This window comes from Apis laboriosa, unplaced genomic scaffold (assembly GCF_014066325.1).
Source record: "Apis laboriosa isolate Shangri-la unplaced genomic scaffold, ASM1406632v1 scaffold47_cov149, whole genome shotgun sequence".
Classification (NCBI taxonomy): Eukaryota; Metazoa; Arthropoda; class Insecta; order Hymenoptera; family Apidae; genus Apis; species Apis laboriosa.
Window position 1 is genome coordinate 1109821 of NW_025223437.1, and position 27855 is coordinate 1137675.

Genomic DNA, 27855 nt, shown 5'->3' on the forward strand with positions numbered 1-27855 from the left:
TTTTAAGAAATTATATCTTTATATTCAAATATACATAAAACATACTTTAACATTTTATGAAATTTTAAAACCAATATATGATTCAACGATTTTCTTTATGCGACATGACTTGTGTATTGAACGGTTTGAAAAAAAAAATTGATTTTCAAATGTTTTAATAAAATGACAATAATTATAATGCCAATAACAAATGCTAGATTCAATAAGATGTTATTATATAATATATACAATATTACAATAAAGAATATAAAATATTATTCCAAATTTATTTCAAATATTCAAAATTATATAAAATATCTTGTTATATTTCTAATTTCTATTTTTTAATCTAAATTGAGACAAAAAATAATAAATAATGATTTTATTAACTTATTTTTTAATATTATTTTAGTAAAAGTTTATTAATTTCTAGAAATAAAGTGAAAGGGTTTTGGTACTGACGTAGACGGTCCTGGCTTAGTTTTCTCGTGCCATTCCGCTTTCACAGGGGAGACTGACGGAGATACCCGAACGAACTTTCGACTAAGCGGCATGATGCGCACGCATCCAACAGTATCCCTTGCGCGTTCGGTGGGGCTCGGTAATGGTCGGAGAGTATTTGGCTGGTTCGTTCTGTCGAGCCGACAGCGAGCACAGTAGATTGTCGACCGACAACCCTTTCGCGTGCGAACATGTCTCGCCGCGGTTGAGCAAGAATTCCCTTTTTTTCTTTATCGTTTTTTTTTTTTATCCGTCTGTCTCGATTTGAACGTTAATATAAACAGTGCCAAAAAAAAGAAGCACATCGTATAGAACGTCTCGCACCTGCCGATACGTATCGACGTTTCGTGGTTAGCAGTGTGTGACACGTCGAGCCGTGTCTATTGTCTCACTCTCTTTTCATATATATATATATATTTCCCCAACCCTCTCTGTCTTTTTCACCTTTTTCTCTGTTCGTGATTACTCGGAAAAACATGGATGAGGCCAATGGAAAAATGCGAAGCAAACACGAGGACGTTGATGCTGCGTCTCTCAGTGCCGACATCCTAAACCCTTTCGTGCATCGTCTCGAGCTCGACACAACCTACGACAAACTCAAGGTCAGTAGTTCTGCGAATCTTCCTGCACGCGGAAATATCCCTCGGGATCGATGTTCACGCGTAAGAATGTTTTGAGAATTATTGAGGGCGGGGCGGGGAATTTATGACCGTTGCAATAACGGCTACTTCGCTTTTCGGCCACTACATCATGCCATACGCCAGTCTTTAAAAAACAAACTTGAATGTACGATGTATTCATAAAAATAAAATAGATTTTTCCCGATATGGTAAAATTTACTTTAATTACTGTGTATCAGCGATCGTGTTCGATCCAATACATTTTTTATTTTTGAAATATTGCAATATGAATAGTTACGTAAAATTTGAATCGCTGTAAAGATCGGTTTTCCGACTCGGAGCGGAATTCGACGATTGAATCGTCTGCTTTCATATGGAACGCATCGCGGCATTCGTTTCCTATTTTCGCAATATTTTAACAGGATAACGAGATATTGTAAATGAAATATCCGGTGAATATATAATTTAAATTATACATTGCTAATCAATTTTTTTAAACCTTCGATGAAAAACTTTCATGTGTATAAATTCCATAAATTTAAATATTATCTAAATTAAATTCAATTTTTTTAATTGATTCAAAATAAATGAAACTAATTTTTATTGATTTTCTATTTTGTAAAATATAGATAATTATGTTCGAAAAATTAAAATAAGTATAAAAAATTAAATTCATGAACTTTTTTTATTTATAATAGGAAATATTTGTTGAAAATTATTTAAAACGTTTCCCATCTATATGTAAATAATTTTGACACCTTGACATTATCGAATTATCGATATTTTGGGGGTGTTCCTGTCATTCCAAGTGACACAGCTTCGTTACAGATGTAATAGAATTTTTCAATCTAGAACATACTACGTTTCACCTAACTAGCTTACAAGCTATTGAATTTCTCCCACTACAAATAAGTCCGGTAAAACAAAACTAGATTAACCTTATTGTGAGAAATTGTTACACTTACAAAATCGATACCAAACACGTAATAAAACACCAGAGAAAAATATTTATATTGTATCATGTGGATGCATTGCACGATTTATCGCATGGTTCCTTAATGATTAATCGGTGATTTCATCAATATCATTTGGCAGGTGACACGATCGATAGTTTGCATGATTAATCGATATACATTTGATGGTGACATTAAAATATTTTTATCGATATTGCTGATGAAAAATTGCGAGATCATTACTAAATCTTGTCTGGTATAATTTTATTTTCGTAAAATATAATCTATATCATTGATATAATTATTAATTACTATATAAATTGTATAAACTATATATAAAAGTATATAGAAAAGTAAATATAATAATTATTAACAATGAGTTTCTTCAAGTTTTATTAACGAAACGGATCATGAAACAAAACAAAATATGATGTAACCATTCTAGGTCGGTCTGTAATTTAAAAATATCAAAAGAGAATTCAATCCAAAAATCATTATGAATAAATTTTTATTTTCAATATCAAAAATATTTTAGAGTTTTCGTTTCATTGATAAAAATATTTAAAAACTCGATTATTATCCCGTCAATATTTTTATTTATAAATTGAAAAAAGAACGATTCAAACTTTCCATCTGAAATTTTATCGTGTCTAACAACGAGAAGTCGTAAAAATTCGTCCGTCTGTGCGCTCTAATTGGCACGCACGTGCATTATCCTACAATCGTTCGTGCGGGCGCATAACTTAAACGCGTCACGAGATGTATTTTTTTTTTTTTTTTTAAATAAAAGAGCCTCGAAAAGCGTTGCTGCATTTGATGCGCGCATCACCGCTTCTGCATAGTCGATCACACGTAATATCACGCGATCGTCAGAGATAAAACAAGTTAAAAGATCGCCGTCCTCTTTTTTTCCGACTCTGTTTCAGTTTCAGACTCTCATATGCGTGATTATACGCTTTTCAACACCATGCGCGTTTCAAAAGTACAATGAGCAAAGTTACTTTTTAGATCTTTTTTTTTATTTTTTCTCTTTTTTTTCTTTTCTCTTTTCTTATCTCTCTGGACGAAAAACAACGTGTAAAGAAGTGTAAAGTTGATTGAATTTTAAAAAGTTGATCCATTTTTTTATACTTTTGAAAATAACTTCGTAGGAAAAGAGATTAAAATTGGAAGATTGAATTTGTTTAGCATTTCGTCTCTTAAATCTTATTTCACTTCTAATTAACGAGATGGTTCTGTTTGTTATTTATAAAAGAGTTGGGCGTTATTCAAATTGTTTCCAATAAATATTTATCGAAGATAATTATCTAAATAAATTCTCACTGTTTCTTTTTGAATAAATATTTATTATTCGAATAATAATAACGGATGAATTTGTTTCCAATAATTTTGCACGAGTATTTTTATGGGGATACTTTCGATAATATAACACTCACATTTGTGTATTTGCTTCGTAAGTGTGATGTTCTTAAGTATGTTCTTCTATATCAGAACAAATTGCACATTAATACAAATTTATTAGAAATTACTGCATCGTTTATCGCAATTATTTGCGATAAATTGTGAAAACGTGATGCAAATGTCAATAACAAAAATAATTTGTAAATCAAAAAAATAACGTAAACATTTGATTAATTGAATTAAAAAAAAATCATATTATTGCATGTGTACACTTTCTTTGCTTCTCATATATAAATAATTGTATTGAAAATTGCGATGAATGAAAAAAATAAATGATTTGAAATCTGAGTGAATAACAATTCTGATTTAAACGAAAAATTAAATATTTTGAATTGGAAAATTCTCGAACTAAATACCACAGAAATATGCTTTTTTCTCAAATTGTGAAGTAATCATCTGTGTAAACTGTGAGTCTGTACATGCAGAAGTAAAAGGATCATTAACGTCGTCTCCTAAATATAAGTCACATTTAAAACACAAAGGCACAATTCTCCAAGAATGTACGTGGAAATTATATCAAAACGAAACGGTGTTTACACTGAAAAAAAAAAAAATTTGCCTAAAATTTCCTTTAGAAAAAAATATGTCGCGAATGTTAAAAGAAAATGCGAATAAATAATTAAATAAAAACAATTCAAATATAACAAGAAGATACGTTACAGGCGTAAACTGTAAGATACTCGATATTTTTGACTTCTTTTTTTAAAACTTCGAGAAATAAAGAACGTAAAAAAAAAAAAAAAATAATAATTTCTATGATAAATAGAATATCATCCTCAGAAAATGAATAAATTTGCATAACAGTTTCGCAAGTAAAAATAGAGAATTGCGTGAAATACAATTGCATTTTAAACATAAATATATTATTGCAGTTAATGTGATTGGAGAAATGTGTTTCATCGATCTCATTTACATCGATTAGATATTCTTTCATTCAATCGACTATCAACAATTTTGTCGTGATTCAAAGTAAAATAATTTCAACATTAAATCAATGATACGATTTCTACAATTTCTATTCGTCATTTGTTACACGAGTGTCGTATCGTATAAAGGATTAATTAAAAATAACGATGTTTATATAAATAGACAATTTGTGTCGCATGACGAAATGTCAATCCAGTATTACTGTTATTAAAACTGTATTTTAACTATACGCAAAGATGACAAATCGATCGGTAAATTAATCAATTTGTATCGATCAATATCATGTTGATGCTATATCATATTCTTTCACCAATTTCTACACTGTATTTCCGTATTTTATAACAGAGAATTATTCAGAATTTTCTTTTTTACTATTTTTTTTTTTTACCTTTTTTTCCTTTTTAATATCGCACTTACGTACATTCTCCACAAATTTATAATTGTGATAAATTACGTTATTAAATTTTCGTATATAAATTACGATTTTCTCCAAATGAAATTATTACTAAAGAAAGATTTGATTAAATTACTTACATTCATATACGTTCTCGTATACATCATCCTGGCAGTTGTTCGAAATAACAACTTTTGAAAAGAATATAATTTAGATAAATATTTTAACAGTATTAATTTTTTCGATCTTACATGATGTATCTATCATACATCTCTATCGCTTGTTATTGCAGGAAATTTCATCGTAGATTTCTAATGAAAGGATCGTTTGTCTTATACATAATGTAATAACACGGTATATATAACGGACTGTGAATAATGAACAAACGTTACATTATCAAACGTAAAAAAATTTTACTCAATATTTTCTAAATTATTACTCGAAAAATTACTCGAAAAATTAGATTTTCTGCAAGATTAAACGAGAAAATTAAAATTTATTTCTAGTAATAACTAGATATAATATCGTGTTTATTTTGTCTATATGTCACTGATACAATTTAGCTCATGCTCCGTAATATTATTATTATATAACATCTGTATCGAAATATAAATTTTTACACAACGTTTTATAATATAGTTAATAGTATAATAATACATTTTATTACATCTATTACTTTATACTATTAAATATAAATGAATCTTTATATATATATATTTGCTTCCTATTTTTAAATAAAAATACTTAATTTTTAAATAAACTCGACCTTCTTTCTTTTACTCATGATTCTTTGCATTCGACAAAAATATGCAATTTCACGTAATTTCTCAATTTCATAGTCGGATACGTTCCAGATCAATAAATCTTTTAATTGTTCCAATTTCCCTGCCATTTGTCCTAATGACTGATCTATTTCTCGTTTTCTTTTTTTTTTTTTGGACGACGAATCGAAATTTTTTTTGAATCGAAATGTATTTTTTTGCCAAAAAAAAAAAAGTACATACAAAGTATATAATGTAAAATCTTGGCACGTTCTTGGCACCAATTTGATTTTCCTTCAAATGGTATTGGTGTTCGCGATTCCAATCACAAATCGAACTTTCTCCATTTGAACCGGACATACCGGATCCGATACGATTTACAGTGGACAATGCATTGTCAAGAAATTACAATAAATATCGTTCTTGCACTATAATCGAAAATACCAATTATATATATGTATACGAAAACCATATTTCGTTTATTGCGCAGATTATTGTGTAACAGGAAAATTGACATTAAGAAAAAATGATATTGCGATATTGCCTATTTTGCAATACAAGTTTTTTTCCCCCTTTCGTCCATAAATAATAAAATAAAAGATTCTTGATTATTGCAATCGAGAAATGACATTTCTTTAAAATGACTTTTCCACGTGATACATCTATACATTTGTTTTCTATTTACTTATAATTGTAAATATTGTAATATGACAAACCGATGTTATCTTTAAAGGTTTCCAAACAACTTTTGACATTATAAAACTTGCAACGTTAAAATCGTTGCAATAAAAACTTTGTAATAAAATCTTACGTAAAATAACAATAAAGTTTGAACTCGAAATTTTCCTTACGCGATATATTATAAGTTATAAAATATAAAAATAGAAAAAGTGAAAAGAGTAAAGTTTTTAATTGCGATTGATAAATATTTTTTATAGAGATATCGAAATATTTTTAACTAAACGTTGCAGAGTGTGTTTTTTAGTGACGAAAGTAATAATTTTTTTTTTTTTTTATTAAAAGAATGTAAATAAAATAATTTCTATGAGAACGAGTCTTTATAATAGAATCAGATTATAATAACTAGGAAATATCTAGGTAACACGTATCCAAGCGGTATATTGAATTTTGAAGCCTCTAATCGTCGTTGGAAAGAAAATCTCTTTAACTGTGACAAGAAACTCTGACAACGGCATATTGGATCGTATAATATTCTTCTGCTATTTATACTCGCTCCTTTATTACATCTTTTTTCAAATGAAAAATTAACGCGGCGTGCGTTTATTAGATATATAAATTATGATAAATTATGACATTTTATTGTTCGATAAAAAACAGGTGATAAATTAATAAATTAATACTTTTTTAAAAATAATTTAATTTACACGCATTACAGACATTTAATTTTAAAATAATTAAACACTTTTACACTTTTAACTGGAAATATTATTTTTATATCTGAATCTATGATAAGTCTAAAGATACGTAAGTTGATATTATCTAATATTCTTATATTGCTAAAAATAAATATACTTATCTATTTTTCTCTCAACAAAATTCCCCGATATTTAAGTTCCAAATTAATATTTACGAACGTTGTTTTACGAATAAATTTACCTAACTCGAAAATTCTGATTTTAATGAAAGTGTACATAGAATATAATTTTCTTGTTTACGAGAAATCTCTTCCAAGAAGTGAAATCAATCTTAAAGCAAAGTTGTTCAAATATTTTTCATACAATTTTTAAATACAATTTCATTACAAATACAAATTTTGGAAAATTTTTCTACACCACACACATTTTCTAAACATTTTCTAATTTAAAATTTTGTTTTATCCGATACCGTTAAAAAAATTACGTTAAAAAAGAAAACATTTTTTATTCCAAATTCATTGAAATCGTTTGATCTCGTTCCCTTAAAACAACATCTCGATAAAAAAAGAAACGTACCATCCCCGCTTTGAAAAAAATCACAGTCATTTCGTTCGAAGAATAACAAAGCTCGAAACCACTGTCGTGAATCACTGATTGAATCAAGGAGAGAAAACGTGTAAAATTTAATAGAATAAACAAGGATAGGTGATCGTTATTTATAACTCGCCGCCATTCAATATCCATCTATAATTATCCTTAATTCCGTGAATTTTTTTAATCAAACAATTAATCGAACGAGAAAGAGATGGATAAATAAATCTTCTCGCTCGGTTATTACTCTTTTCTCAATTTCTATCCAATCGTTAAAAAGTATTAACCGAGTTTAAAAGTTGTTGTTGAAACAAGTGGTAAGTAATTATTAAATTCAAATACGAAACGAGTAATAAAAATATCGCGGTTAACTTCTCGGTGTTGTCGCTTTTCACCTTTTACTTTCGCGTCGTTTATTTCTTTTTTCTTTTTCTTTTTCTTTTTCTTCTCGGTCAAAAGGGTACGGAAGACAGTTTGCAACATTGCGTTGGCAAATTTGCGTCGGTAGGCGCAGAAAGAAAAAAAAAAAAACGCGCCAATTCTGGTTACATGAAGTAAATGAGCGACGTGAAACGGATGGAAAAACAATTCTCGTCAATTTTCACTGGTAGAAGAGCAAGTCTTTCGCTTGAACGAAATGTGGGTCATAAGTAGGTAGAGAGCCTACTCCGTCGAACGTATTCTCTACAAAGAGCGAAAAAAAGAGAGGCGGAGAAACAATCCTGGAATTTTTTTTCCTTTCTTTCCTTTCTTTTTCTTTTTTCTTAAAAAATTTAAACCATTATACCAACAATTATTCCCGCACCTGCGAGATATATTTCTTTAAGAAATATCGATACGATTGGAAAATATTTATGAAGAAAGTTATCTTGATATTAAATATCTGTATCAAAATAACGTAAGACTTTTAATCGTGCGAAACGATAAATTTCATCTTCTGCGAACGAGATGATTATTTTTAATTAATGAAACGAGATTACAAATTAAAAAACTCGAATAACAGATATAAGGAAAAACATGGGTTACATGGAGAAAATTTTATCACTTATAATGCTGAACTTTTAATTGTTACTTAATTTAATCTTATTTAATCGACTTTGATACATTCTTGCGACATTCGTCCGCAAAGAGTTAAACACGTATGTATATATACGATCCAATCTAATACACAATCCAATAACTTCGACTGCAAAAATAACATAACGTAAAAGATACAGGCGAAGTGAAAGCATAAATCAAGATAAAAAATCTTGTATATTTCTATCAACGTAAGAACATTTCAAACACTTTTCCGACAACGTAAGAATTAAATCTCATAATATTCTTTTTTTTCTTTTTTCTTTTTTCCTTTTGTTCTCCAATATACGCACGTCTCGAAATTCTCGCCTTCGTATCACGTATCTTTCTCTTCTCTTGAAGAGCCTTGACACAGTTTCACAGTCCGTCAACCCAAATAATAGCGACGAGTTCGTTAATTCATAATCGTAATGCTGTTAGATTGAATCCGTGACTCGTTCACGTATCATTGAGGATACCTGAATGAACGACCTTGTAGATTTCGCACAGATACCGTGCACGACATTGAAACAGTTCATTGGAAGTTACCGAGCGAAAGCCTACGCGCGTTCGAAGTTTCTCTTGAATGCTAATTGTCGACTTTAAAACGGATGGCACCTTGGACGACCGTCGTGCGGCTTAATAAATATCATTTTGACGTTTGGATATCCGTTCGATTAAATTTGTCAAAAAGTCATGGCTAATGCAATTGTGTCGAAAAAAAAAAAATTTTTGTTATTCAAATTACACGAACACACGTATCTGATTACGTTTAAAACACTTTTTAACGTGGCGTTACATTGGGAATATATATTTAACGTGTTAGATAAAGTAAAAAAAAAAAAAAAAGTATTATTACCATCCATTACGAGTCATTGTAAATATTTAATTAATATTCATATTTGTCCTCATTATCATTATCTTCATCTTCATTTCCTCGTTCATTATAGATATGAAATATATATTATAAGAATATTAATTTGTTTTTATACGTTTTAAATGACAAAAACTATTATTTTTCTTCGAAAGTATAATTATTTAAATATGTTATATCTTATTATTTCGTGGAATTGACGATAGCCAAGAGATTGTATAGCCTGGTCGAAACCAATAATGGCGACTAAAGTATTATATTAAAAAGATAAAGATCAGTTTCTTCTATTTTTTTTTTTTTTTTTTATCAGATAATTTTATTTTAAGATATTGTATTCTTTATCAAAAAGAAATACTTCACGAATAATTTAAGAGAAGAAATTAGATTATAAATTTCTTACATTATACACATTGTATTTGTTAATAAGAATTAATTAATGACACGTTATAAAGCACAAAGTAGATAAATAGTTTTTAACAATAAAACTTGAAGATTTATCGCACTTAATAATGGCACACTGTCTAAATACAATGATTAAAGTTTATTGTTTGCTTTCTCTCGTAAAACTGACTTTTACTTCGCAAGTTGATTCTCAACGGGTAAAAAAGGAAAAATGTAAAAATGAAATATTTTCGAGTTGGACAAAATAATCTTTGCTCGTAAAAAGATTCACCGATATTTTTACATTAAAAATGGTCCACTTATCTAGTCGAAAGAAATATAAGACGAGAAATCACAACATGAAAAATGCTATGAAAATTGCTACTGGGTTAATTCCATTCGATTTTTCAATTTTTCGTGCATAATAATGCAACGTGACGAGGAATAGCGGAAGCTTCGATCGTAAATTACTTTTAATTAAAAATCGCGATTTAAACGCGATTGTATTCGTGGAAGATTTAGGACAATGGTTATTCGACGAAACTCGTTATTTTGAAAATTGCAAGTTGTATCGATTCTCTCCGACACGAATTTTTAAGTAAGAGTAATGAGAAGTGTCGTAAAAAAATTTAGAAGTGAAAAAAAATGTTTACGAGAAAAACACTCGAAGTTCCACGAAAGATAACGTGGTTCAAGAATTGCTCGGATGTAACCTCAATGTTTAAAATCACACATGATATACATTATGCATGAAGATATTTAAGAGTTGGTTGGAAATTAAAAGAAGAGACGAATGCATTGAACGTCAAGTTCTTTTGTAGTTATATTCATTCATATCTTTAATATTTCTCTCTTTTTATTTTTTTTTTTTTTTTTATATCCAATGTTCATTCCGCTCTTGGAACATCCTTTTATACGCGAAGGTCGTTTCTAAAAATATTAACATTTTCTTGGAGCAATTTTTAAAGCTTGAAAAAATTATTCCAAGAAAACGTATTTGAGAAATTTACGAGGACAAGGATTGTCGAAGAAAAATTTTATCAATTTTATTCTATTATTGTCGATATAAATTTTATTAGATTCGAATTAAATATCGCGTATCGTAAAATAAAAAAAAAAAAAGTTTAATTTAATCATGGTTTAATTCAATCAAAGATAGAAAATGTTATTATAGGTAGAAATAATGAAAAAAATGTGAACGAAAAATATAGTTTGTTTAATCAGTTATTTAAACAGTTACCAGATGTTTGCCGCATTTAGTATCACTAGTCGCTAAACAACCACTCATCCAATTAGACCTCGCACTTAATTCGAACCACGTCATAAAGAACGTCATAAAGGAAAAGTGAAACTAAAAATGACTTCCTCTACCTTCTACAAAAGTCAAATTTCAAAAATAAATACATTCATAAAAATGATATAAATTTTCCCTATGATATTCAAATACATATGTATAATATTCAAAATTCCAAAAAATATTTCAAAAAAATAATCTACATGGACAAGTATTTTTCCAATTTCGAAACAGAATGTGAATGGGATTTAATCATCATCATTTAGTCAATTTAGGAACCCGGAGTACGTCGAAATGATTACTCGATTATAACCTATAATACAAATATAATAAAATTTCAAAAAAAAAAAAAATAATTTATAGATAACTTTAATCTTTTTTTAATTTCAGAACGTGAAAATGGAATTTAGTCATCGGGAATTCAAAGTATGTAGAAATGACTCGGTCATAACCTCGATATTTTTCGATATAAAGCATAAATATATATTGAAAAAAAAAAAAAATAATAATTCGTAGATAATTATATCTTTAATTAAATCTTATTCTAATTAATTAAATCTTTTTCTAATATATCGAAACAGAAAACGTGAAACAAAATTTCATTCATCGACACAAATTCGAAACTTGTCTATATTCGAAACGATCACTAGATCCATAAATCAATCTCTCAATCTTTTACAATATAAAATACATATATACATACAATATATATATACATATTCAAAATTCGAAAAATCCAATTCGAAAAAATAATCCAATTATTAATCTTTTTTTCTTTTTTTTCGAAATTTCGAAACAGAACGTGAAATGGAATTTAATCGTCGGGAATCTGGTATATGTCGAAATGATTACTCGGTCATAACCTCGATCTTGAAAGTTTCGTGTGTACGCGTTATGTAAATACACATGCGAGCGTCTGTGGTTGCGGGCACAAAATGACGTGAACAGGTGATAGAGTCTAACGGAACGTCTGAACGGTACTCGTTTCTTCTTTTTTTACCTCTCTCTCCTCTCCCTACCATCTTTTTCGTTCTCTCGATCGTTCGTGCCATCCAGCATCCTAAATCTTCTCTCAAGCCCCGTAACCTTGGCCCACTGAACAAAAAAGTAGTCCTTGTTCCGGCCGAGAAACGAAGGTTCGCTCGGTGAACTCCGGGATTAATTGATTATAACACGTGACCTCTTATCCTGTTCCACCGTTTCTCCGATTATTCGTTAATTTCACGATTATTATTTTTGAAAAAAAAAGAATTTTTTACGAATGATGGATTCGATTCTCGATTAAATTTCTCGATAATTTCGTAAATTAATAATTCGCGCATTTTAAATAGCGTTTTTTTTTTTTTTTTTTTTTTTTAAGTTTTCCATTCGGTACGAGATATCGAGTTAAATTGATTTAAAATGAAGTGACACGATTTTTAAACGGAAGTTAGGTATTAGAAGAGGAAGAGAAAGATAGATAAACAGATCTAATTCTAGCTTTAACTTAATTTACCAAAGTTAAATTGCTTGTAACTTGAAAAATAAGATTAAATGGATGTTTATTTGCAATTATCAATTTTACTATACATCTTATAAATTTCTACTTCGTTTCGAACGATTTTGTACATCACGTATTTGCGTATACGTTTATTCGTTTTAATAATAAAAATAGCTCAATATTAAATTAACAGTATTCTTAATTATTATTAATAATAAATCTAAATGCCATACGACTTGTATGCAAATTAAATTATTAAATGATATAAAATCCGACGAATTAAATTCTCGAGAAAGCAAAATATAAAAAAAAAAAAAATTCTTACAATACTTTAACTCGCCAATGATGCAATTACAAGTAGAAAGTGAATGTCGTCTGTTTGCGCTATCTGATATTGACATTCTCGCGTCGTTCTTTCAAAAATCCTTTTCTGTAAGAAAACTTGAAAATTATTACGCAATAGGATTATACATAGGATTATATATAGCTTTATACACGAAATAAATAAATAAATAAAATCATCGAACGTAATGCAACATTACACGAATTGACTGCGATGCATTGAGATGAGTTAACATGGATCGATGGTCGAAAGGAGCGATCGAATAAAAATTTTCCTCCGAGCAATCGGCACGGAAGGTCATCGTCCTTCTAACCATCTAAGGTGGGCCGTTTATCGATTACCATACAAAATAAGCTGCCGTACATATATATATATATATATATATATAGAATGTTTGTGCCTCATCGTGTCGATGAAGTATGTATAGATTGTGCTGATCAAGGTTTCGACAGTTCCTTATCAGCGAAAACCTTCGCGATACCTTCTCACTTGAGTCACCGTTAATAGGGACTAAAAAAAAAAAAAAATGACACGATGCATTTTCATTCTTTCTTTCTCGAATAAAGAAACCCTGAACTATTTTACTCCTCTTTGATCTAGACTAATACTTTTCCTTTATTTATTTTTCTTTTTTCGAGATTCGATTCAACAAACGACCTGATTTCGAAATTCGCTCGAAATATTTTATCTCCTTATTATATAATTTAATATAATTTATTTAATTATATAATTTATATCTATATAATTTATTATCTTTCACATATTCTGAAATTTTGATATGTACTTTTCGATTCTGTCTGTTTACAACTTTGTTACCTGGCCGATCGTCGTTGATTTATAAATTATCGAATCGATTTCTTTTTAATTATCATCTTGGCAGGAAATATAATTTCTTGAATAAGTAACTCTTTCGATTCTGATTCTTTCTGGCAGGAGTAAAAAATATTTTCTAAAATGAAATAAGTTAAAAAATTTAGATATTAGGAAGAAAGAAAAATATATTGTTGTTTTTTTTTTTTTTTGGAAACTTTTATCATCGCTGAATATTAGAATTTAATTTAGAATTAATTTCTCTTTATCTCTTCTTTCCAAAATATTCCCATAAAAGAAAAATAATCAAAATCGAATAAACGACGAATATATTAATTTAAAAATTTCTTCCTAATCATGTACACGGAAATGCAAAGAATATAATAAGATAATTAAAGATCCATCAGAGATCACAAAAAGACAGAAGAGATGAAAAATAATGCATCAAAGAAGAATTCTTTTTTTTTTTTTTTTCCCTCCTCTATATCGGAGCAACATATTGATAGCAGTTGTTGAAGCGGAAATGCTTCGTATTTCAGACGGCATTCCTGACTGTGGCTCTCCTACCATTCAGACTAGCTGCAATTACGGCTCTGGTGATCATGGCCTGGCTTTTGGCTTGTCTAGGTCTTCTTGGATTGTCCGAGGAAGATCTTCGACGCGCACCTTTGACGGGGTGGAGACGGTAAGATGCATCGAACCGCCATTATTACCTTCTTCTCGTCTCGTTTCCATGCGTTTTTTCTTTTTATCGCCTCTGCACTCTCTTTGGCTTTTCTGTCCACTCACTTTGAATGCCTTAAACTAAAATTTAAAAAGTTTTTCCTTTATTATTTCTATTTTTCTAACGAGTTTTTGATTTTGTTTGTTGTACGGATATTGGAATTTTTGCATGGCTTTACGGCTGTTATACAGACATTCGTTTATTTGTCGTTGTTGATTGAAGACTGGGCATAAAAAGAATCGCAAATATCGTAATTAAATATCGTAGACTTTCGAATTTTCTTAATATAAAAACTTTCTATTGTTAATTATTAGAGTTTTAAAATATTGACGTGATATAAAAAAATAAGTTTTAATATTTGTCAAAACGATAAAATTTTGTTAGATTGATATCTTAAAAATTTTAATTTTCAGCACGTGGCACAAACTTTTTTTTTATGACCGGTCTTTAATTGTAATTAGTTTTAAATTAGTTTTATATACCCGTGAATAATAGATAAAATTTTTCTTTTCTTTAGAAGAGGAAAGTGATTTTAAAATTGAATACAGTATTTTATTTTTTTTTTTTTTTTTTTGAATGAAGAATTCGTGCATTCAAATAATAAGAGACTTCACTTTCAGACAAATAGATTAACTTAATTAAGTTAAAATTTAATCAATCGATGCTATTTAAAATTTTATATTTCCCAATCAATGAAGTTTTAGATAAATGGAATATTATTGTAAACTCTGTCTTTTTTTTTTATTTGATTTCGAAATTATACATCTTTTCTTTTTAACGTTTCAAAAATGTTTTTGATTAAGTCTTTGATTTTTATAAAATTTCGATATGCGAATTTTCTCGAAATTTAACATATTTTTCTAATGAATTTTTTGTCTTTTTTTTTTTTTTAATCATCAAAAACTTACAAGCAAAAATAAATTAATCATATTTGCTTATAAGATTTATAATAATGGAATCTTCAATTGTTTGCCTCAATTTTTGTTCGTTTTACATTAACGTTATAAATAATAATGTTGAAAGATTGATAACATCACGTTATTGATAATGTAAGGAAAAGTAGAAAAGGATTTAGTTAGTAATTTAGAAAGGAAACAGCTGATAGAAATAATTGTACATAAATAATATATTAATTAATAAATACGTATTAATAAAATTAATAAATACGTATTATTAAATTATTAATACGTAACATTAAATAATATTCGATGCAATTTGAACTTGATCAAATTGAAATATTATATTTATTAAATTATATTTACTAAACCAAATTTCAAGAATTCATTAACTACATTATTGTTTTATTTTTAAAAAAACAATTATGTAAACGTAAAATTTAATATCATAAAAGCAAAACACGATTCGTCAATTAGTTTATATTGTAAAAGATTATTTACATATAATCAAAATAATAAAGATATTAAAATTAGCATTCTAAAAATCATTAAAAACGATATCTAGTCTCAAACTACAAATTATCGTACAATACAAAAGTACCATAATAAATTATGGTTTTTAACACTATTTTTAATACTAATGAAAATTTTCCATTTTTTTTTTATCTAAAACATGAAAATACAATAAAAATTTTTATTATGCAATTTTTTCTAATGTATCATTTTTTCTTTTTCTTTTCCAAATCAAACACTTCATTCTCTGTTAAAATTTATTTCAAATAAAGTGAATTTCTTTATTCACTTTCTTATTATTACAAATTCTTATTATTTCTACTATAATATTCCTTTTTCTTTCGAATCAAATACCGAACCTCTACCAAAATCTACTTATCAAAATGAATCTTCTTCTTACAATACAAATTCTTATTCTAATTATTTCCAATATATTATTTCTTTTCTCTAGAACCAAATATCGAATTCTCTGTATTAAAATTTACTTTCCACAAAACGAATCTTCTTATGTAGAAATTTTTATGTAATCATTTCTATATATATATATATATATATATATATGTATATATTCCTCCTCTTTTCGATCCAAATACCCTCTGTTAAAATTTACTTCACCCATACTCGATCTAATATAGTATATCATTCCATTTCTTTTCGAATCTCTGTATTAAAATTTTTCCTTCCCACGTCAATCTGAATCTTCTTACTTCTAACTAACTCTTACATAATTATTTCTCTATAACCTCTATTGCTCCCTACCTTCTCATCTCGAGCGAAATGAACGCACCTTCTAAAATTTATCCGGCACAAAGCGGGTACACTTCTTACTTGCAAATATCTCGCTTGATACTCTTCTCCGCTATATATTACTTCCTTCCTTTTATCGGGCCAAACGTTAAAATGTCTCCGTCGCAATACCGTGGCTCGACGCAGCCACGAGAGAGAGAGAGAGAGAGAGAGAGAGAGAGAGAGAGAGAGAGAGAGATGGATGGATGAAGAAATGGCCCTGGCCAAGATCCGATTACCGGCGAGACGAAAATGATTAGGATAAATTGCGGAAATCCCTTGAAGAATTTTATTTCACGGTCGTACACTTGAAATGATTGAAGACAGGCCTAGGTGGGGAGTGAGCGTGAATGACCGCGGCAAAGAAACGAACGAGAAAAAGATACGATAAAAAGAATAAGTAACGGGAGAAAGTACGGGTTGGATAAGTAGTTCGTGCCCGTTCTCTCGCTCCCAACCTTCCGATCGATGGAATTCGCAATAACAATTCCTCCGGCGCATCATTTCGCCGCCTGTCGCCTATCGCGTCTCGTGATTTCGATCGTTCCACGATATTTAATCGCAACAAGTGTCGCGTTTCGCGCACACACCTCTTCGATCATACATTTCGAACGAAGACAATTTAATCTCTGTAATTTTCAACAGCTGAAACGCCGCGCCGATTTCACGTGGAAATAATTTTCTAACACGATTCGAGAAGTTTTGCTCGCGATCAATATCGCGATAATACTCGTGTGTGTGTGTCTGTGTATATATATATACGTATATATATATTATTATTGAATTGCGATTAGATACTTTCTTCCTTTTTTTTTTTTTTCGATTATATCGTTCTGATTTTATTATTATTATTTTTTTTTTTTAGAATATTGTATTGTATTATTGTATTGTATTCTATATTGTATTATATATAGAATGAAATTTAATAATAAATGGGAGGAATGAACTTTTTAAAAAATTGAATATATATATATATATATTTTTTATGAAGAAAGTCATGAGATATTTAATAAACAAGAAAATAATTACTTTTTTATTGGAAATTGTAAATGTATTTATAATGAAGCTTGGAATTTGGTTCGATGGAAAAGAAAATGATATATAATGATCATTTCGATTTTAATTCGATGTAATTCAAATTATGGATAAGAAATATATAATAATAATAAAATTTGTTTCTTTCGTCTACAGTAACATTCAGGAGGCGTATTTGTTTCGATTTCTATAAACGGAAAGTGTGTCACAACACTTTCAAACATAGACATTGTTTAGAATAACAAACTCCCCCATAAGAACACGTCACACAGGAGAAATGTTATCGGCAGAAGTTTGTTTGCACGGAAATATAGTCGCTTTTTGCAATAAAATAATTATCGCCATCTTCTACTGTACTTTGCACATCCACCACCAGATATACATCCAATATTTATTATTAACTCGAAATGCAAAGTTCCATGGACATTGTACACATAGAGTAGTATCGATTGAATTTAATTTTCAATATGTATAGCAAAACGTATAGCAAAACAAATTGTCAATATCCTGAAATATAAATTTGTAAACGTTATTATTGAATTACATTACTGTTACATTGATATATAATTATTAAACTTTTTGGAAATTGAAGGATAAACGTTAGAAAAAGACTAGAATTATGTAACTAAAAAATGTATCTAATTTAAATAAAAAAAAAAAGGAATAACAAATATATAATTCTTTTCTAATTTTTAATTTATATATACTTATATTATTACAAAATGATTTTTATCTGATAAAAAAAAATAGATAAATAACTTTTTCAAGTTCGAGTTTATAATCTCAGCAAGAATACAACTAACTTTTTTTTTTTTATTCATATAATGATCAATAAAAACGATTTTTCCACAGTGTAACAGCTGTCCACTTTGAATAATTCAGTATCATTGTATAGACATTGGATTCGATGTAACCTTGAATAAATTACTTTTCTACCTTGAAGATGCATATTATGGCTTTTATGTTATGTACATATATAACAAAATTATTTAATTATTGTAGATATTTTTCCTTAATTTAATTGTTATGGATCGAGAAAATTTTAGTAGAAATTAATACACGAGATGCTTAATGTATATACATCGTTTGCTATATTATACTGCTATTCTTTCTCTTTGAGCAAATAAAATTGTAAATTATTCTTTTCTTTCCTTTTCCTTTGAAAAAGGGAGGCTATGCATGTTTCGTAACATCGATAATTATCTAATATTATCTAAGAATCTTTCATATTTTCTCTCAGGATTTTTTCATTAACCGTAAAAAACTTTTTCCTTACATCGAGCACTATGCATTGTCTCACCAATTTAACTCACACAAATATTATAATTAATTTAATCATTTATCAAACGATTACGGATCAAATTTATTTTGACCACCTCGATAGAACCTCGATTACTGAAAAAAAAAAAAAAGAATATTATATCGTTAACTCTTCTTTGACCATTCCTTTTTTCCGCCAACTATTGTCGTCATCGATCTAATTTCTAAAAATTATAAAATTTCCTTCGATACGCAATCATATGAAAGTGACACGCGTAGCGGCAAAGTAAACGAGATTCTATCAGATTTGTATAACTCTGAAAGTAGTATATTGTACACGTATATTGCACGACATAGAGAGTTGTAAACTTGCTTGCCAACGATTGTAGCACGATCTATATAAAATGATGTAATTTAAATATACTTGACCATGTATCTGTATATATGTATATGTATATATATAAAAATGGAAAATACAGAGACATGCGAATTGTGATCTGCTGGATGATGCGAGCATTGTTCATCTGCGGTGGATTTCATCACCTGAAGGTCAAAGGTCGTAGAGCAGAATCAAAGGATGCCCCCGTGTTAGCCCTAGCCCCGCATTCAAGCTTCTTCGACGCACTTCCGGTTGTTTACCTCGGCGGACCGAGCATCGTCGCCAAAGCGGAAATCGGGCGCATTCCTTTTTTCGGAAGTAGGTTTTTTTCCTCCCAAATTTTTGCTCTCTCTTTCTCTCTCTCTTTCTCTCGATCGGAGTCGTTGTTCCGTCACGTCGTTTCCGGTTTCTACGAATTAATCGAATTATTAGCCGTACTGTCGTGATTTTATCGATCGTTTTTTTTTTTCTTTTTTTTTTTTTTTTTTTTTTAGAAATTTCGTCCTTTTCTATTTTTTACTTGAAGATTTTACTCAAAGATAAAGGAGAAAATGAGAAGAGAAAAGAAGGAAAGTGGTTTGTAAAATTGTTGTTTTCGAATGTTATTATTTGAAAAAGAAAATCTCGGAGGAAAGGAAACGTTTGTTTCGCAATTTGTTTCCTTGATATCGAACCCTTAATATCGTGAGAGTTCAATAAAGTAACGTGAGACACTTTTTGCTCCATAATTTAATTTTTCGTTTCATTCTCGAGAATTAATGAGATGCGGCGAATTTTTAAAATCAAATGGCAAATTAAATGGAAAATTGATTATTTCTGTAAAAAGTAGAAAGGAGATGATAATAATATGTTATTTTACGAAACTTGAAACACGATGGAACACGATTTTTAAAAATCGCATTACGAATAATGCAAATCTTCACATTCTCCATTTTATTTCCTAGAAATTGAATCCTCGAATAAGGATATATTTTGTTTCTATTTGCTAAAGAAAAGTTCTAAGAACTCGTAAATCCAAGAATCTCGCATTATTAATCCTTGTTTATTAATTCTTCTTCGAATCTATTTTATTAGTTGAAAAGAAGAATCTTTAAAAAAAGAAAAAAATGTATTCTCGATCGATCGAAACGTCATTTCATCTTGAATATTATATATTACGATATATATAATTATATATATATATATATATATAATTTACGAATCACGTATTCCATATTCGAAATCTACGAAATCGCATGTAATCGTTAAAACAATTGTAAAATAATATTAATATCGTACAACAGATTTTATGTATAAAATAACTTCGTTATCTTTATACACGTGCAGTTAATATCGAAGAAAAGAAAAAAAAAATCGTATCGACTTGATAATGATACGAAAAAAAATCGAATATAAACATGCATATACATGCACATACATACACCTGTGAAAACAGGGAAGAGAAAGATTATTCGGATATATAAAGGCTAACAGAAATATGTATATAGGTGGTGAATGGGGAACATTATGTATTGTTACTAACAATATCTGGAATAATGGGCATACCTACATCACTAACTGACACTGTTTAATACTGGACAATCACAGTTGGAGCACGTTATTTTCTATAAGAGGTTCAAAGGTTAACAATCGTTACAACACCTGATAACGCATGACTACGGATACCGCCTTACTACGTTCCTTATTTCCTATTTTCCAAATAATTTCCTCCCTTCTTCCTCCCTCTTCTCTCCCCGCTTCGACCCGAACGCAATACACGAAATTATCGGTTTTTCTTCCCTTTCTTTCCCTATCAGAGAAAAAAAAATAAATAAAAAGAGAAAAAGTTCGTCAAAGTCTCGGCAAAGCGGAGGTGTAACGCAGGAGGAACGATCGGGGAATAGCTCGTGGAGTAACGAACCTCGCGGCTGCGTAAACTTTCTCGTTACAATGTCACGTGACTCCTCCGGGAGCGAAGTAAAGTTTCACTGTTGCGCAAATAAACCGATACGCGATAGGTCAATTCCACGTAACGTTTGAAGCAGAAATTAATATATCCTCTCTGTTTGCAAATGTCTCGAACATTTTTATACCCTGCGTGTCGATTTTATATCCAAAAGTATGGTATAGTTAAAGTGTGGAGCGTTTTCGATATTGTTTATTATTTCAATCAACATATTGTCTTCATCACACGAACCGACATCGACTCGAGACGTTAATTAGATGCTAATTACCCGTATCGGCGAAGCTGTGTATATATATATATATATATATATCATTCATTTCACGTGAAGTATGCAGCCGAGAGTTTCGAACAAAACGGGCACACGGCAATTTTAAATATTGACATAAGAGTTTCCGCAAATTTGTCGGGAAAGAGGAAAGAGGAGATGAGAATTTTCATCTATGTAATTCGAGTCGCTAATGTTGCTCGAGATTCCGTAAAGGGAGGGAGTCGCGTTCTCTTAGAAAGTCGATTGGAGGAAAAGATCAAAGGAACGAGGGCCTCGCCCCTCGTTCAAAATTTCAAGCAGTGTTAATTACAAAAGAAAAAAAAAAAAAAAAGAAAATCTGGATCAAAAATATCAGAAGATATAATTCCTTTTGCCCTAAAGGGGATTGGATCCGAATTTTTTTTTTTTATTTTTGTGAACTAGGGGAAAAAAGGGAACAAAGGTAGAGATATTAATTGAAGAATAATCAAAAATAAATTTTTCAAAATTTTTCTTGAAACGGAACGATCATCTCTCGAAACGATCCACTCCATTCCATTTTATTATGCAATACCGATCGATAAACGGGATTGATCGAAAAATGGGGAAATAATCGTAAAATAAATAGGCAGATTAGACGTTTGAAGGAAAAAGAAGAAGATGAGAGAAAGATTAAAGGAAAAGAAAAAAAGAAAAAAAAAACGATCGCGTCCTCGAGATCTCGATGGATCTCGAGATGAATTTAAAGAATGAAATGGGGAAACGTGTTAATCGGAGATTAACGTTAAAACCTGCAGCAAAATAGTGCCCTGGTTGTGCTTTATGGGTCGGCTCACTTACCAAGCAGGAGGAATGAGAATCGTTGTGCGCGGAAGGCAGGCGACGAGGGCGGAAGCGCCGATCTTAGTGGTTGCACCCCATTCGACCTTCATGGACGGAGGGATTGTCTACATAACTGGCTTCCCTTCGATCATCGTAAGACGAGAATCAGGATTGAACCCTTTCATCGGAAGTACGTGCCAATTATTGAAACGATTTCAATCGCTTTCGATCATTAACCAATCTGGCTGGATCCTTTCCTTCAATAAATTGCGTAGAGTTAATCAACTAACCAATTTCTCATCGTACGTTATTTAATTTTATTTAATATCATAATGTTTAGGGTAATTCCGATCGGGACCAATTGAAATAATTTCTCGAAAAAGAATTAGATCAGTTTAGTGGCTATTTTTAGAGGTTTTTTTTTTGAATGTGAATTGAATCTAGATCGTATTAATGATTGTACGTGTGTGTATAATTATATTTGTATCGTTTGGGAAAAAGTAAATAATACTAATTTAATATCGATTGAGTAAAAACGTTAAATGAACGTGAATTAATTTGAAATATTGAGAAGAAATATTTCGTGTGTATAATTCATATATTTCACGATGTAAAAACAAGATATTTGATGTGAAGCTTTCTTAAATTTAGATATAAGGTATAACCATCTCTTATGTGTGAATTACGAATCGATATACGCGTTATGATTCACGAAATTTTACAAATTATTTTTATTAAGACAAATCATAATGTAGAAATCTTTTTTTTTTTTTTCTTTTTAATACTAGAAATATTTGAATTTATTTGGAAATGATCAATTTCCAAAATTTTTGATTCCCTATTTTTTTAAGATATACTTTCTATTTCCATTCATTTCATTTCTTACATCGTATACGAGTAAAATTAGCTTATTAAAAAAAGAAGAAAGTATGCATTATACATACGAATATTCCTTCCACCAAATACAGAATTATGTTTTTACATTGAAAATATTGATTTTTAGAATCTATATCAATTAATATCAATCAAGTATTTTATTTCTCTTGATGAATAATATTCAGAATTAATTATAGTAAATTATATATATCTTGTTATATATGTCTTGCAATTTTCTAAATTGTAATTTGTTTTTCTTAATTATTTTTAGAAATAAATTTCATAAATTTGATAAATTTCATAATTTGATAAATTTAAACGAATAAAATCTATATAATTTCTTCCACATTAATGATTCTTGATTCTTATATTTTGAAACACAAAACGAATAGATTTTGTTACTTAAATAAACTTGTTAATTATATTTCGTTATTTATATATAATATTTTCATTAGTTTCGTAATTATTTTATGAAATAACACGATTCACATTCACAGAAATTTCTATTGATCATAAGAAGGAAATTATGAATATAACTTTTAACAAAAAGGATGCCCAAGAATTTTGATACGTAATTTTTAACTATGACTTGTCGTAATATTAAGAAATATAATAATATAATGATCTAATAATATAAATACCCAAAAATTTGGATTGCAATTTTTTTTTAAGCACATCATCTTTTAAGATTAATATAATTTTTAACAATTTTTATGCAAATATAATTTAATATAACTATTTGCAATTAAAAAGAATTTCCATGTAAAAAATATCAATATTGTCAATAAACTAATTTTTTTCCAAGATTCTCCCATTCACCACGATACATATGAAATAAATTTTAAAACATATTTAATATTTATATATATAAATATTTATTATATATTTATTTATATAATAATTTTGAAAAATATGTTCAGAAACTTTAAGGAAGGTAAAATTAAATAATAGAAAGAAAATTTAACATTCACTTTTCGTATTTAAGTAAAATTAATACGAACTACAATTGACGTATAATTGACATATGAGTGGCGTTGAAAATTAATTTATTGCATGAGTTTTTTATTTTTCCGTTTGTTATATATATATATACATATGTATGTATGTATGTATGTATGTATGTATGTATACATATATTTTTCTATGACACGCTCACAGAACTTATCAACTATACGCAACCAGTCTATGTTTGGAGAGAAGATCCGAATTCACGACAAAATACGATTAAGGAAATTATCGAAAGGGCTACTTCGAAAGAAGATTGGCCACAGGTATCATTAACAAAGAAAATATTTTTTGTAAAAATTAAGATAGATAAAATTTTTTTATTTTGATTTAAACCGAACAGATAAACTTTAAAAATAGAAAAGAAAATCAAAAAATAATTTTCTACTAGATCTCACTAATTAAATTTATATATTTAAAAAAAAAAATTATATTTTTATCTATGTGTATATGTAGTATATTTTTAATATTAATATATCTTTGATTTTTTGTGATTTTTATAAATTTTTAAAATATTTATATATTTATATATGTTTATATAAGTTGCAATTAAAGTATTTTTACAAAATAAAAATATATATATAAATATATATGTATATTTTATATATATATATATATATATATATAAATATTTAATTAATTAATTGCAACTTAATTGTTTATTTTTAACAAGAATTAAAATTTATATATAATAAATTTATTTATATTTAAAATAATTAAAAATATTATTAAATATTCTCAATATTTTTTTTAATTAAAAACACTTTTAAAAAATATCTTTATTTGTAGGTGATGATTTTTCCCGAAGGTACTTGTACAAATCGATCGTGTCTCATTACTTTTAAATCAGGAGCATTTTATCCCGGTGTTCCTGTTCAGCCTGTTTGTATCAGATATCCTAATAAATTAGACACCGTAACGTGGACCTGGGAAGGTCCTGGAGCGTAAATATTTCATGTCTTTTTTATTTTAATTAAAAAAAAAAGAAAAAATTCATCGAAATATCAAAAATTATAAAAATTATATTTTCAGATTAAAATTACTGTGGCTTACATTAACACAATTGAATAGCAGTTGTGAAATAGAGTTCCTCCCCGTTTACAAACCAAGCGAAGCCGAAAAAACAGATCCTAAGCTTTATGCAAATAATGTCCGACGTCTTATGGCGGAGTAAGTATTATCAAAGTAGAGATAGATTTTGAATTTTGAAGAATAAATAATGAAATAAATAGAAATCTTTAGAAATCTTTATATTTAAGTATTAATTATATTTAAGTATTAAAATAAAATTTCATTTATTTTTTAGAGCATTACAAATTCCTGTATCAGACTATACGTATGACGATTGTCGAATTATTAGCAAAGCTCATCAATTACATATACCACGAGCATCTACCATAGTGGAAGCTCATAAACTTCGTAACAAACTTGGGTATGTTATTGAAATTTAATAAATTATTTGTAGAAAAATATATATATATATATATATGTATATTATATTTATTATTTTATTATGTACAAGTATTATATAATAAAGTAATAATTAAATATGTGAAATTTTTCATTCTTATAGTTTGGTATCGACAAAGATGGAAGAAGAATTAGTTCAGAAGAAAACAGAAAGATTTAGCGAAGAAGTTAATTTACACGAATTTGCGCAAATTCTTAGAATAGATGCAAAAGAATCTGCTACTCAACAACTGTTTCGAATACATGATAGAGTCTGTATTATTTATTTTTTGTTCATTATAATATTTATATCATCGTAATGATACTTGTTTTGTCAAATATCTAGTATTTTTTATTATTTTCATTTTCTCAAATTCTAATATCAAAGATAATATTAAAATAGTAGTTACGTATACGTATAAGTTTATTATATAATAATAATCAATATATTTCTACGCGTGGATATAAATAATGCACATATATTACACGCGACAATTAGTTTACTAATACAATGATTATTGCAGCAAGGGAATGGTAAAATAGATTTGGAACAATATTTATTCACAGTACTAGCCACAACAAATGCAAATTCGGAGCTAGACAAAGTTGAAACAGCGTTTGAAGTAAGTATGAAAAGAAAATTTAATAAATTTATCTTTTATATATATTATATACGTCATGATGAACAGGTATGTGGCACAAAATCATTATCGTGTATTAATAAAATGGAATTAAGAAAAGCTTTAAAACTCTCGTTAAATGTGCCGCTGGAAGAATCTGATAAAATTTTTCAGAATGCAAAAATTGATTTTGCCGATACGACAGTGAATTTTGGTAAGTTTCTTTTAAATTAAGCTATTAAAAAAAAATGTAACTTTGTAATAACAATTATTTTTTTTTTTTTCAATTTTAATCATGTTCGGATAGAATTCGTTTTAGCCGCACTAGCAGCAAGAACAGAATATTCTCATATATTCGCTGGAAATCCTGAAACGAGGAAAAAAAATATTTGAGAGTATTTCATCAACTCGTTCCATGTTCATCGAAGATACAGGACACATCGTGTTTGTGGCAGACCGCTTCTTAATCAGATATGTGCTAGTCCTGTGTAAATTTGTTCCATTCTTGCTGATATTACTATCTTCTCAACGATTAAATAACCATTCATTGTTTAGTATTATATTATCGTTGACGAAGCAAGAAATATTGTCTTCGTGAAAACTAAGAAAATCATATATGGAACGAGAAAAATCTATAGAGATTATAATAATCGTACTGAGCGAACATTAAATAGAAAAGTTTTTCATACGAATAAAGTAAATTTTTAAAAGGAGTGCAAAAATCCAAAATAAAATAAAAAAGAAAAAAGGATGATATATATTTATTATTTAATTTGTATTTTAATAATTTCTTATTTACTATAATTTAATTTATAAAAATAACAATTTTTATATCGTATTGTTTTTTTCATAATGAAAATATACGATTATAATTACAGAAATGCGAAAAAAATAAAATACTTTTTATAGTCTTTTTTATTTTATTTATTATGTAGTTCATACGCATACAGTAGTCGTGATGTTGTTTCGATTTCGTTCGAATAACAAGGCATAATAAAAAAAAAAATATTATGTATTTTCATTCATACACACTTATCGTTATTCATCTAAAGTTTATTGCAAAAATTTCCTCCCTTTCAAAATATCACATTAAAATTTAAAGTCATGTAAATAGTATTATATCGATGGTTTCTTAGACGTAAGCGTATGCAGATTCCCTCCTCGTGTAAAAATTACGACAAATTATCTATGCAAAATAAAATTAGTTTTAGAATTATCTAGATTGCTCAGGATACTGATTAATTAATTTGAAGGCTACTGAATGTCCCGTACGTTGTATTGTAATAAAGCGTATGGCTAATAGTTGGTGAATAATAGAATTATATAAATGTAACCAAAATTTCTGATATGTCGAATATGTCTAAGAAAACCAAATGTGTTTAGGACAATGCATTTAGAATAAATATGCTATAAAATTTATTCTTTGCACGATAATAATATATTGAATAATATTTAATAAACATAAATAAATATGTACACATATATATATATATATAT

The 27855-nt window shown here is 28.4% G+C and overlaps 2 protein-coding genes across 6 annotated transcripts in view; one reads left to right on the forward strand and one right to left on the reverse strand.

Annotated features, from left to right (window-relative positions):
- The first annotated feature begins 307 nt into the window (after positions 1 to 307).
- Positions 308 to 27119, forward strand: LOC122716675 (lysophosphatidylcholine acyltransferase). Of its 2 annotated transcripts, none has more exons than XM_043939984.1 (11): positions 308 to 1082; positions 14341 to 14486; positions 22384 to 22598; positions 24443 to 24555; positions 25079 to 25233; positions 25322 to 25459; positions 25596 to 25721; positions 25863 to 26010; positions 26263 to 26361; positions 26428 to 26572; positions 26666 to 27119. In XM_043939984.1, the coding sequence occupies exons 1-11, from the start codon at positions 957 to 959 to the stop codon at positions 26749 to 26751; spliced, it is 1497 nt and encodes a 498-aa protein (XP_043795919.1). In that variant the 5' UTR covers positions 308 to 956; the 3' UTR covers positions 26752 to 27119. The 2 variants fall into 2 exon arrangements, with proteins under 2 accessions (XP_043795919.1, XP_043795918.1); XM_043939983.1 differs by lacking the exon at positions 22384 to 22598 and adding an exon at positions 19495 to 19712 and having other exon boundaries at positions 309 to 1082.
- The window catches only part of LOC122716673 (RAB11-binding protein RELCH homolog), a 20238-nt gene continuing 6884 nt past the window's right edge, over positions 14502 to 27855 (reverse strand). For 3 of the 4 annotated variants that reach the window (XR_006347069.1, XR_006347071.1, XR_006347070.1), the window contains 2 exons: positions 22427 to 22665; positions 19706 to 19803 (listed from right to left, as the gene is read on the reverse strand). Coding sequence is in view for 1 of the 4 variants with exons in the window: in XM_043939978.1 (XP_043795913.1) it covers positions 14601 to 14605 (5 nt within the window). In the remaining 3 variants the exon portion in view is untranslated. Of the gene's footprint in view, positions 14606 to 19705; positions 19804 to 22426; positions 22666 to 27855 lie in introns of those variants that run through there. The other variant, XM_043939978.1, reaches the window with a different exon arrangement.